This window comes from Ursus maritimus, unplaced genomic scaffold (genome assembly GCF_017311325.1).
Source record: "Ursus maritimus isolate PB19 unplaced genomic scaffold, ASM1731132v1 scaffold_16, whole genome shotgun sequence".
NCBI lineage: Eukaryota > Metazoa > Chordata > Mammalia > Carnivora > Ursidae > Ursus > Ursus maritimus.
The window spans coordinates 47800356-47811619 of NW_024424008.1; the positions used below are offsets into that span (position 1 = coordinate 47800356).

The following is an 11264-nucleotide window of genomic DNA, read 5'->3' on the forward strand; positions in this document are numbered from 1 at the left end:
CCCCCCCCCCCCAGGATCCCCAGGCTGCCTTTTGAAAGAGCAGCCTTTGCCAGGAGGGAAGACTGCCAGGGGGCGCACCCCCGTGGGCCAGAGGGCTTGGAGGCGCAGATTTTGTGAGTGTGAGTGTGAGTGTGTAAGTGGGTCTGTCTGTGGGCTGTGGGCGGGGGCAGGGGATGCGGGGGGCAGGGGATGGAGGCGCTGGGTGGGACTGCATTTCGGTTACCTGGACTCGGGCTGCTCTTCAAGCCCCTAAAACGCAGGCTACTTTGGTAGCTCCTTTCTCTTTAAATTCTTTTTCCACTTGGTCAGCACTTTTCCACACCAGGTGTTCTTTGCCCTAATTGTTTCTTGAGGAAGAGGGTGGACCCAAGAGACCAAAAGCATTTACTCACACCTGGGAGAGTGGGGGTGGGCTATAAAAGTGGGGTGCCTTAATGAAGGGCTGAGGCCCAGCAAGCGGCAGTGGTCTGAGCCTCCCACTCTGTGTCCGTGGGGCGGGGGGGGGGGCACGCTCCCCTGCCCGCAGAGGACAGCCTGGGACCCACCTCTCCTGCTGGAGCCCCCAGCATCACACCGACGAGACCCACAGTGGGAGGGGAGGAAAGTGAAGAAGATCATAAGAGATACCCAAGGGCGGCCATATCCATGCCAAAGGACAGGGCGATTCTGACACACAATGCCAACTCCTGGAAGGCAGGGCCCCTCAAGGTGCTCCACCAGCCGGGGCTGCTCTGGGAACTGTGTGTGAGAGTCCGAGAGCAGATAGTACAAACACAGAGAGTGAGCTGAGAAATGTTAATAGAGCCCCAAGCCTGTGACGAGTGGGCGCTACCTGTTGATGGCAGGTAGGGACTCGCTGGAACACGTGTGGTGGGTATGACCTACTGTCCTGTGTGGTAGGACCGCGTGCTGGTCTGTGACAGACCGGAAGTGGAACAACCAGTCCTGTACCCCAGCTTGTTCGAGAGGCAGAGGCAGTGCCCCCTAAGGAATGCCCACCGATGAAACCACTGGGATGGTAAAAGCGCAGGGATGCCCCCCACTGGGCTCCCTCTCTTTGTCCCCTCTTAGGCAGAAGAGAAAGGAGGTCCACGTTCTGGGGGCTGCAAAGATGGAGGCAAGGGTGGTGGGGAGACACTTCCTTCAAGAGACCTCCCAAAGTCAGAAGGACTGGTGCCAGGCAGGACTGGCCCGGTCACCCATGGCTCATTTGGGCAGCACGGAGCTGCCTTGGTTGCCCTGGGGGCTTGGGTTTGGGAATGGTGGGGGAGCGAGAGGCTGTGAGTGGTTAAGGCTGGTACAGGTGAGAGCAGTCGTAGTAGCTGTCTTGTTTGCAAGGGTTCTCTGATTGCTAGGTGCACACAAGCAATTTCCGACACCACAGGCTGCTTTCCCAGGATTTCCGGCACACGGAGCCACGGTATGAAGCCTGGGTACTGAGTGGGTACCTTCTCATCTCCCTCTCACCGAAACTGGAAGCGCTCTGGTTTAGAAGGCCATCACCAGAGGCAACAGGCTTATGCTGCAGTGTGCGGGTCTCAGGCAAGAGATGAGAATGGCCTTCTAGGCACTGAGGACTATATCCTACAAGACTAGGTGGCCAAGAGAAATCGTGGGCTTAGCTTTCCTTAAGGAAAATATCTCTAAGACCAGAAGATACCTTCATTTTCCAGGGATGGTTTTGAAATGTCTCCAAAGGAAGAGAGAGGCATGGACAAGAATCCCTATATCCTCAAGAATTCATATCAGTGCCCCCCACCTGACACGTGGAAGGGCTGTGGCTTCATTTTCCTCTTCAAGAGAGAGGAGGGGCAGGGCAGGTACAGAGGGAGGCGCAGGACCAGGGTCAGCAGGTACGAATCCTAGAGACCACTTGTCCATCCCCTTCCTTTTACTCTTCCAGCACCCTCCTCCCTCTATTACAATGAGGAAACTCAAGTCTAAAGCACAGGTAGACTTGTCCCACATCGCTCAGTGACAGAGTGTTGTCTTGTCTCCGGAATGTTTCTGATAATTATCAACCTAATGATGGATTGTATTTGTATAGTGCTGCCCCCTTTGCGGAGCACGTTCATACCCACTCTGTCATTTAATCATGAAAAGGGCGGTGTGTGCACGTGTACCTCATTCAGAAAGGGCTGTCAATAGGAGACTCTTCCTCACCTCCCCCGCCCCCAGGACTTCCTGGATTTCTGCTGTCCTCTCTGTCATGGAAAGAATAGTTTTATTCCATAAATATTTGGACTGAAAGCCATACACATCTCTAAAAGGCTTCTGCTTGTTTCTGCCTAGAGCCTCACCTCTTGGTTGTGATGAGACATAATTTCTTTACCCTCATTCTCTTCCTGGGGACTCAGTAGGGTGGAGATGGTGAGGAATGAATTGGTTGAGAAGGACTTTCTAGTCTTGGGTCAGTTACTCACTCTTCCCGTGGGATCTTATGAGAGGCACTAGCCTCTCTGTACTCCCCTACGTGGTCATGCCCATTCCTTCCTAAAACCATGTTGGAACTTCTCAGGGTGCAGGGCAAAAGGGTCCCCAAACAGCTACGATGTCTTGGCAATCCTTCTGGAGGGTGGGGCAGGTGTTAGCCATTCTGCCTCACCGACAGGACAGCTGAAGGTGGAGAAGACTGGCAGGCATGGACAACTGACAAAGCTCAGTCCCTCCCTCATCTCTAGCTCCCTGGCCTCCCCTGGCTCCCCTCACAGAGTTCTTCCTTCCCATATCTCCGAGCGGGACAAGGATGCTAAGGAATTTGCTCCACTATCACCTGGGTTTGCAACCCCACCCTAGTGTCCCGTCAAAGGGTTGGGTGGGGAAGACTGGTGCCTTAGTGAGGCTGTCTCAGAATGAGAGAAGGGAAGGAGAAAATTCTCTCTGAGGCTAGATGCTCACCCTCCCCAGCTCACCAGAGTTCCCGCTCTCCCCCAGCAAGCAGGTTTTGGCCCCAGACAGGGCTTCTGCCCCTTGGCCTGTATCAACCCACCTTCCAGGGGTTTGGCTTCCCTCCTGCCCCGTTGGCCGGTGCCCCCCTCCATAATCCTGGCACCTCTCCTGATGCTACCAGTCTCCTGTGTCCTCTGCCACTGGCTCCTCTGTTGGTCCTCGGTCTTCCCACCACCATCTTTGGGTAGAAAGTCACTAGAAAGACCCAGGTTTAACTCTGTCATTTGCTAGGTATGGGATCTTGGGAAAAATCCACCTCAAATCCCTCATCTTCAAAGTGGGAGGATGAGATCGACCCTCACAGAACTGTCGTAAAGGCCAAATGCACTAGGTGTCTGTGCTCTTTTAGACACAAGTTGACATTATCATCCCTTCTGCCATGAACTCCTGGGATGGAAGGAAAGCCCCTTGAGGACATGGACTGCTTCTTCACCTTTCTGAGTCCAGGGTCTACACTAGTGTGCTCCTTGGATGTTGGTTACGGGACTACCAGCTAGGTCGGAGAGGAGGATCAGAGGTAAATGGAACAAGGAGGTTGGCGGTGTCCAAGGGGACACAGAGAAGGTAACTGGAAAGGAGGGACTAGGGAGGGGCTGAGGGAGATGCCCTGGAGAGGGAGGGCTCCGCTCTGTTACACAAATGCAGGACGTGGAAAGTGATGGCAGAATTGGGAAAAGCAGAACGTGTACACTGTTTTCAAGATTCAGCTCCTAGAGATTATCCAGCCCAAATCCTTCCTTTATGGGAGGAAAAGAAAGGTCCCGGTGGGGAAAACACTTGCCCAATAACCTGCAGGGAGTTAATGGCAGAGCCAAGATGAGAATCTAATGGAGTCAGACAGGCCCAAGTTTGATTCGTCGTTAGAAGCTGTACAGTCCTAGACAAGTCAGTTTCTCATTCTTTAGCCACAATTTCCTCCTTGATAAAAACGGGAATCGTAAGAATGAAATGAGATGATGCATGTGAAATCCTAGGCACACGTCCATGTGCCCAGTTATGGGGAAAGGCTACGTGAACGTGGCTGGACTTTCTCTCCTTTTTCCCATGTCCAGTGTCTCTGTCCTCCCCTGTGTTTGAGGCTGCTCTGCGACCAGTGTGGTCAAAAGTCACAGGGTTAGCTGGGAGTTCGTCAGTTACAGACCCCGGGGGCTTTCGAAATGTGGGTAAGCCTGCATATTCCTATCAACCGCTCAGTTGAGAACAGGAAAAGAAAATGTTGTCAGCCTTAAGAATGAAGGAAAAATAACAGTCAGGGAAATTAAAGAAAAGATAGAAAAGCTGATGATTCAGAAATCTAGAATCTTGGCTCCAGTCCTCTGGGGGTGGGGGGGAAGGGTCGGGGAGGAGGACTGAACAGGGGATCAGGAGATTTTCTGGTCTCTAGTGCTGCCACAAAGCTACTCGGGGGCCTTGGGGACTTAGTCCACCCTCTGTCCATGCCTCGGCTCCTTATAAGCGGGAGGAAAGGGAAGCGAGCTGCCTGCCAGGTCTCTGCCAGCTAGGAGGTCTGTGTCTGGACCTGAGAACACTCTCCTTTGCAGTCTTAGCCTGTGTGGATGGGGAAATGACTTCCCTTTCCCACCTCCCAACCCTTGTGCCCCTTGGGGATTTCACACAACACAGAAGGTACTCTCAGTGAGCTGGGGGTTTCTAGGTCACCTTTTGTTTGTAGTTCCTTTAAAACTCAGAGACAAACCACCCCCTAATTCACGCACTGCTGGGAAGGGGAATCTGCCTTTTAAAAATCCAAAGGAAGCCATTTAACCAAGTTGGTAACCATTGTGACTCATAATAAGCTTTTCTCTGTAAAAAAAAATGAGTCAGAATGACTTTCCAGGAAGTTTGGTTACTTTAATTAGCTACCTCTTTTTTCTTGCCCTTAAAAACATACAGTAATTTGATGATCACCTAAGTATGGGTGCTACCGGCCACGGCGCGGAGTCCCTGGAAGCGAAGAATCTAGGGGTGGAGAAGTTGCGGACAGCACAGAGTATGGACTTCTTGGTCTCCTTGGAGTTGAGGAAGACCCACACTGAACCCTTTCTTGAATGTGAAACGAGAAAAACCAGCCTCCAGGGATGACCCACTTGGCCTGAGTGAACGGGAGAAGGGCATCTCAGCTACCTGGGGCCCCAAGGTGCGGAGCAGTGATGCCCCTTCTGTGACCTACAGAATCGCAGGATCATGATGACGCCATTAGACGTAATGACGATCACAGCCGCCATGCGTCAAGCACCGTGCTACGGGCTTTAAACATCATCGCAGCGACATTAATCGGAAGAGACGAGGCTAAACCAACTTATCAGATCATACAACTGGTGAGCAGCTAAGCTGTGATTTTAAACCCATACCCTTCGAAGATCATCTGTTCCTGCCTCCTAAGGAGGCAAAGTGGCTGGGATAAGGTCACATACGGAACTGGGAGTAACCCTGACAAACAGATTCCCAAAGCGCCAGCTTATGTCTGGATTCCTTCTCCTTCAATTTAGTGTGTATGTAGCTCCCAGAGTTTCAGATAGGAGGTGAAAACATGCTCACATCATCTCTAACACCTTCGCCTTCCTAACCCCCACCCAGGATCTGAACCCCCTCTCTCTCCTGGCTCACCTTTTAGAGTTCCATGTAGCTCCTTTCCACTCCCAACACGGTTACCCTGACTTGGTCGCTTAACTAGGAACAGAACACCAGTGCCAGCCAGCCTGCTAAGTGCGGTCTTCTTCCCGCATGGACACTCTCTTAGCTGTGTCCCCATGCACCTGGGGTAGTATACCTGGCCCAGGTGAGCCGAACTGGCTCCAGCCAGCCTGCCACCAGGAAAGGGCAACCCAGCTTCTCCTGGACAGTGGATTCTAGAGTCTGACTCTTCTCCAGGGAGGAGTGTTACAGCCGAGACTACCTATCACTCTCCAGCTGAACTGATTTTATTTTATTTATTTTTTAACGATTTTATTTATTTATTTTGAGATGGAGAGACAGAGATGGAGTGAGCAGGGGGAGGGGCAGAGGCAAAGGGGGAGAGAGAATCCCAAGCAGACTCCACGCAGAGCTCGATCCCATGACCCTGAGGTCATGACCTGAGCTGAAATCAAGGGTCGGATGCCTCACCGACTGAGCCACCCAGGTGCCCCCAGCTGAACTGATTTTAAAGCCTTGCTCCAGTTTTTCAGGTTGGAGGAAATTTGCTTCTCAACTGGGGAGAACAAGAGCCCCCCTCCACAGACCCTTAGGAAAACCCACTCAGCAATTAAATCAATTGAAAAATGAGTGCAACCAGCCCACACTCTCCTAGCCCAGCGATCCCTACTCACAGAGAAAACCAGAGAACCTAGAGCCCCACCTGTGCAGTAGGGTTGTTTAAATGTTAGATTGGGGAGGCGGAAAAGTTTATGGTAAGTGTACCCTGCAGATGCCCCCCCAAGCCCCCCAATTATCTTGCCCCTGACCCAAGCTTCAAGAATGGGATTAGACTGCACCTGAAGACTTGGGAAAAGAGTTTAGCTCTGGGGGACATTGATTCTCTTCCACTTCTAATTTCTACGTCTCTAATGATCCAGATGAAAGACTAATTGAGGTCTTGTTGGAAGGCTATTAAAGTTATTTGGTGGTGTTACAATTTATACTCATGTTTCTTTAAGTTCTTTTTAATTATATGGAGCTTTCAAAGCAAAGCTTGGACTGTGGAGTTAAAAGCAGAGAGCTATGAAACTTTCTTCCCAATTTTTTCCTGCCCTCTTTCTCTTCTTCACAAAGCAAAGTCATCTTCCAGGCACCGAGCCTTTCTTTCTGGGTCTCTTTACCACCCACGTGCATGCAATTTGGAAGAGGAACACTTGGGCACGGGCCTCTTTGGCTAGTTCCTTGAGTAGGCCTGTTGAGAAATCTGGGGTGAAAAGGCCTTGGTGCCCATCTCCTGAAGACACACAGTGCTTTCCATCAGTCAGCAGCGGCTAGGACCACAGCCTGCCGCTTCCACCGTGTTGGAACGGCACATCGAGAAGTTGATCTCCCTAACTTTCCTGTTTCCATTTTGTTTTTCAGGATCTGGCCCTTTCCTAGCCTAGTTCCAGAGATTTTGTCCCCCTCTAGACCACTATGTACTGTTTGAAGTCTCCAGGGTCACATCCTACGTCTCTAAAGGAATCCCTTCATTTCCTAAGACCCAGCTTTGGGGTCCGATTGGCTGAAAGACTGAGCGAGAAAAGATACCGCATTGTTCCATGATGATTTGCAACAACTCGCTCCCACCCCTGCTTTCTTGTTTCATTCCCCGGAAGAGAAGACCCTTACCTGTCTCCACCTGGCTGAGGGCACTGCGAGAATCCGTGGAATCTGCTACATCCCCACTCATCTTGATATCTGCAGGGAAAACACAACTGATTTTAATAACAGGTCACAATTTTTCTTGCTATGACATATGTGGCTTTAACGAAACAGCAAAGATGAATGTGTAATTACAACAACCATCAGACTTTCAAATTCCTGATTCCCGAACATACAACCATTAGAATATTCATAAGCTCAGGGCACCAATCCCCTCCCCCCAGGCGCGCCCCCTTTCCCTGGCCTTTCTTTCCCCCTTCGCTGCTGCTACTGTGGGATCTCTCACCTTTTGCATCATTCATTGTCACTTCCTTCAATCACCAGGCTCAGTTGGTAAAAATTTAACAAGGGGAGGGGTACGGCGAGGTGGGGGGTGGGGGAGAATGCTTCCCATTTTCAATCCTCATTGCCTTTGGGATTTGGGGGATTTATTTTATTTTTTTAAAGTAGCATAAGAAATACCCTTCTCCCCTCCCCACCTCCCCGCCCTGTAATAACCCTACCTAGGGAGGTAAGAGTACCCTTGAACCCAGGCTTGCCCTTCTCACCTTTCTTGACCAATTCCTGCCCCCTGTTCTCTGTCTGGTTCTCAGAGGTCAGCCCACTGTCTGGGGATCAAATCCTAGCTCCTGTGTGGCCCTCCGGAGATCCTTCTCCTCTGGGGATCCTTACCTTCTTTCCTACTCCTTCAACGTGCTCGGGGAGAAAAGGATGGTGGGCGGGTCAGTGCCCCGCAGAGAGAGAATACCTACACCAGGCCCGGTCTCAGCCCCCTAGCGCTGCTGGTCCGGCCTCGCTGCCCTGCTTCATTTCAATAAATTAAACATTTACCCATAACAGACAGCTGCCACCACCTAAGAGGCCCCTAAAGTCTCCTCCAGGATCAGCAGAGAGAGGCAAAGAGGCAACTTTGAACTAACTCACTCTCTCAGCTCCTCTCCTTATTAAACCACCCAAATACTGAGGCCGTTAAAGACAGAAGAATATTTTATTCAAATCGTGTTGACCCCCCCCACCACCCCCACCCCCTTCTCTGGGGCAGCACTTTAACTCTTTCAAACCAGATAAAGTCTTGGTGAGACAATTTGCATACCCGGCTCCCCAGCCAATCCCAGTTAAGCATGCAGTCTTAATTTGCATCAGGTAATCAGGCAGTTGGCAGTCTGGACGCCCGAGGTCTGGAGATGATCAGGATGAGGGAAAGGGTGGACCTCCGCCCCGGGAAAAGCGGGGAGAAACCTTTTTTTTTTTTTTTTTAGGGCAATGTTGTGTGTGGCTCTGGCAGAGATTTAAGTTATGGCCGCTGGGGGTGTAGTGACTGCAGTGCAGGAGGGGTGACTGCCGTGCCAAGCAAGACAGAGACGGAGGTTCAGAGGCTCTCCAGCTCTTAGAACACCCCAGAAGCAGAGGACGGGATAAGCAACTTGGGGAGCCACTGTGGTTGGAGGAATATTTTTGTGATGACTCCCAGGTAAATACTTGGAGCTCCATGTCCCGCACAGTCGCAGACCTCTAGGGGAGACCTTGCAAGCACACCTCACCACCTGTCCCACTGTGCTACATTTAGGAAGGCACTTCTTGAGCCTAACCTAAGTCCTTCCTGCTGTAGTTCGAAACTTTCTGTAGAGTCAGTCATGCGTGAATATGCAGAACTAGAGTGGGTCACCTGGACACATCTGCAAAGGGCTGCTGCTCACCTTCGCTCCAATAGAGAAAGGGACTTTGCTTAGCCTAACACAAAGCTGCTCAGCATTCGCTTCCTCCATAGGGATTCTTCAGTGGTGCTGAGGAAAACATCAGAGACTGGCCCCTCGGTTCTCTAAACTGCCTCAGAGGGCCTCGAGTGGCCTCAGAGCATCGGTTTTGGTGGCCCAGAGACCTGGATTTAATCCCAGTGCCATGACTAACTAAGGGGAACGCTGGCCACATATTTGAACCTTCATTTTCTCATCTAAAAATTGGGACTAATGATAACTTCCCAGAGTTCTTTAAAGGAGCAAACAGAATACTGAATGAAAACTGCCTGGCACAGTTCTGGCACAAAGTAAGCTCGCGATCAAATAATGAACTAAACAGATACTTAGGCTTCTCTGTTAGTCCCCTTCTCCCATAACAAGAAATAGCTTTGGTTTTCTGTCTCAGCGCTATCATAATTTGTCTTTTACCTGGGAAGCCACAGACGTTCTCCAAATTCTGACTTCACGGGGCAAGAGCTCATGGGGACAGGATGGGTTTAAGAGGCAGTAAGGCTGGGATGATGACCAGATTCTCAAATCAACTTATTTCAAATTCCTGACATTTAAGAAGGGTAACTGTTTAGCTAAACCACAATTTCATGCCTGTAACCCAGACTCCCTTCTGACACCCTTTCCCTGCATTGCCTTTAAATATAGCCAAAAGCCATCCCTCACTCAGCCTTTGAATTAGCTTAAAAGGTACTCCTAATCATGTCTTAAAATGACTTTGGAAGGAGGTGAAGGCCCATACTCTGCCAGGACAGCTTCTCCTTTGATGGACCCATTATGGGAGCGACATGGTGACACTTTGGGACTGGACAGGGATTGGAGCCTGAATGGAGGGGCAAGCTGAGATGATCCATAGAAGCTCTTTGTAAGTCCCACAGGATGCTAAGGTCCGGAAAACCAGTTCTTGTGGGTGGGAGGCTGAGGCTGATGGGTGGGACGAACTCTTGGGTCTCAGCCTAAAAATGGGCCAACACCGAAACTCCCCAAGAAGCCATAGCCCTTTGCCTGTCCGACAGCACTTGCCGGGGGTGAGCGAGGGAGCCGTGGGGTGGGGCTAGTCTTCTCGGCTCTTATCTCGGCAGGCAGGCGACTGAGTAGGCTCCCTGCCATCACTCCCTTCCCTGGGGAGGCTCAGCTGCTCTGTGTAAGATCCCAGATACCAGACACAGACCCTCTTCTGCCTCACTGGCACCATCATGCTCTGAAGCTGGGGCAAGACATTGGCTGCTGGCCTTGCCCTCCTTGTGCCTTGGCATGACCCATGAGCAGCCCCTCCTCATCCACCTGTGAACCAGAATGCGTGTGTGAGCCTGAAGGAACAAAGCCAAGGGCTGGCATCTCCCCCAGGCTGCAGGCTGAGTGTCTACAATGTACTGAACCCCCACGTCCAGGCTCTGCCGGGGAGAAGCAGAGCACCTATCCTTCTCTCTCCTACTGTCCAGCTCCATCTCTCCGAAGGGACTGGAGCTCCCTCCTGACTTCTTCCTCACATGCTCACCAATGGGGGCACTTCTACCAGAAGAAAATCAAGGGCCCACCAGTCCTACTTCTGAGCTAGCCATGACTCCAGCTGTTTCCTGGAATAGACTTCTGTCACTTCGGGGCGCCTGGGTGGTTCAGTCGTTGAGCATTTGCCTTTGGCTCAGGGTTGATCCCAGCGTTCTGGGATTGAGCCCCGCATCAGGCTCCTCCGCTGGGAGCCTGCTTCTTCCTCTCCCACTCCCCCTGCTTGTGTTCCCTCTCTAGCTGGCTGTCTCTCTCTCTGTCAATAAATAAATAAAATCTTAAAAAAAAAAAAAAGACTTCTGTCACTTCTTCTTCAAGATGAAGCCAGTTCTTCTCACAACAAGGCCTTCCAACCTGAATGGTAACCCTGAGCTGTAACTGGTATCGTCTGTGAGCCTTGATCCCAACCTTGACGGGCAACAGCTCACAGTGAAGAGAAAGAAAAAGACAAGCCTGGGGCCAACCAGGTGTTCCTCTCCAGACAAATTCCCACTGTTTTCCTGTTTCTTCTCTCCCTCCACGGCTGTCTGTCTGACTCTTGTCTACCCCTCTCCCTGTTTTTGACCCTGGAGTAGGGAGGCCTCCCCACACCTTGGCTGGGGTACCCCCATGTCTGGTGACCTCATTCCTGGGGAGAGATGCTCTGTAAAGTACAAAGCGCCCAGACCCCAGGCCGACCTGAATCATGGCTTGCACCCAGGTCATCAGAGTGGAAAGATGGGCAGACTCGGGGACCACAGAGCT

General features: G+C 51.3%; 1 protein-coding gene across 1 annotated transcript in view; it reads right to left on the reverse strand.

Moving 5' to 3' along the window:
* Positions 1–7368, reverse strand: part of POU2F3 (POU class 2 homeobox 3) — a 68286-nt gene extending 60918 nt beyond the window's left edge. Inside the window, exon 1 of the mRNA XM_008689963.2 lies at positions 7237–7368. Within this exon, the coding sequence (XP_008688185.2) occupies positions 7237–7297 (61 nt within the window). The 5' untranslated portion in view covers positions 7298–7368. The remainder of the gene's footprint in view (positions 1–7236) is intronic.
* Between the last annotated feature and the right edge of the window lie 3896 nt (positions 7369–11264).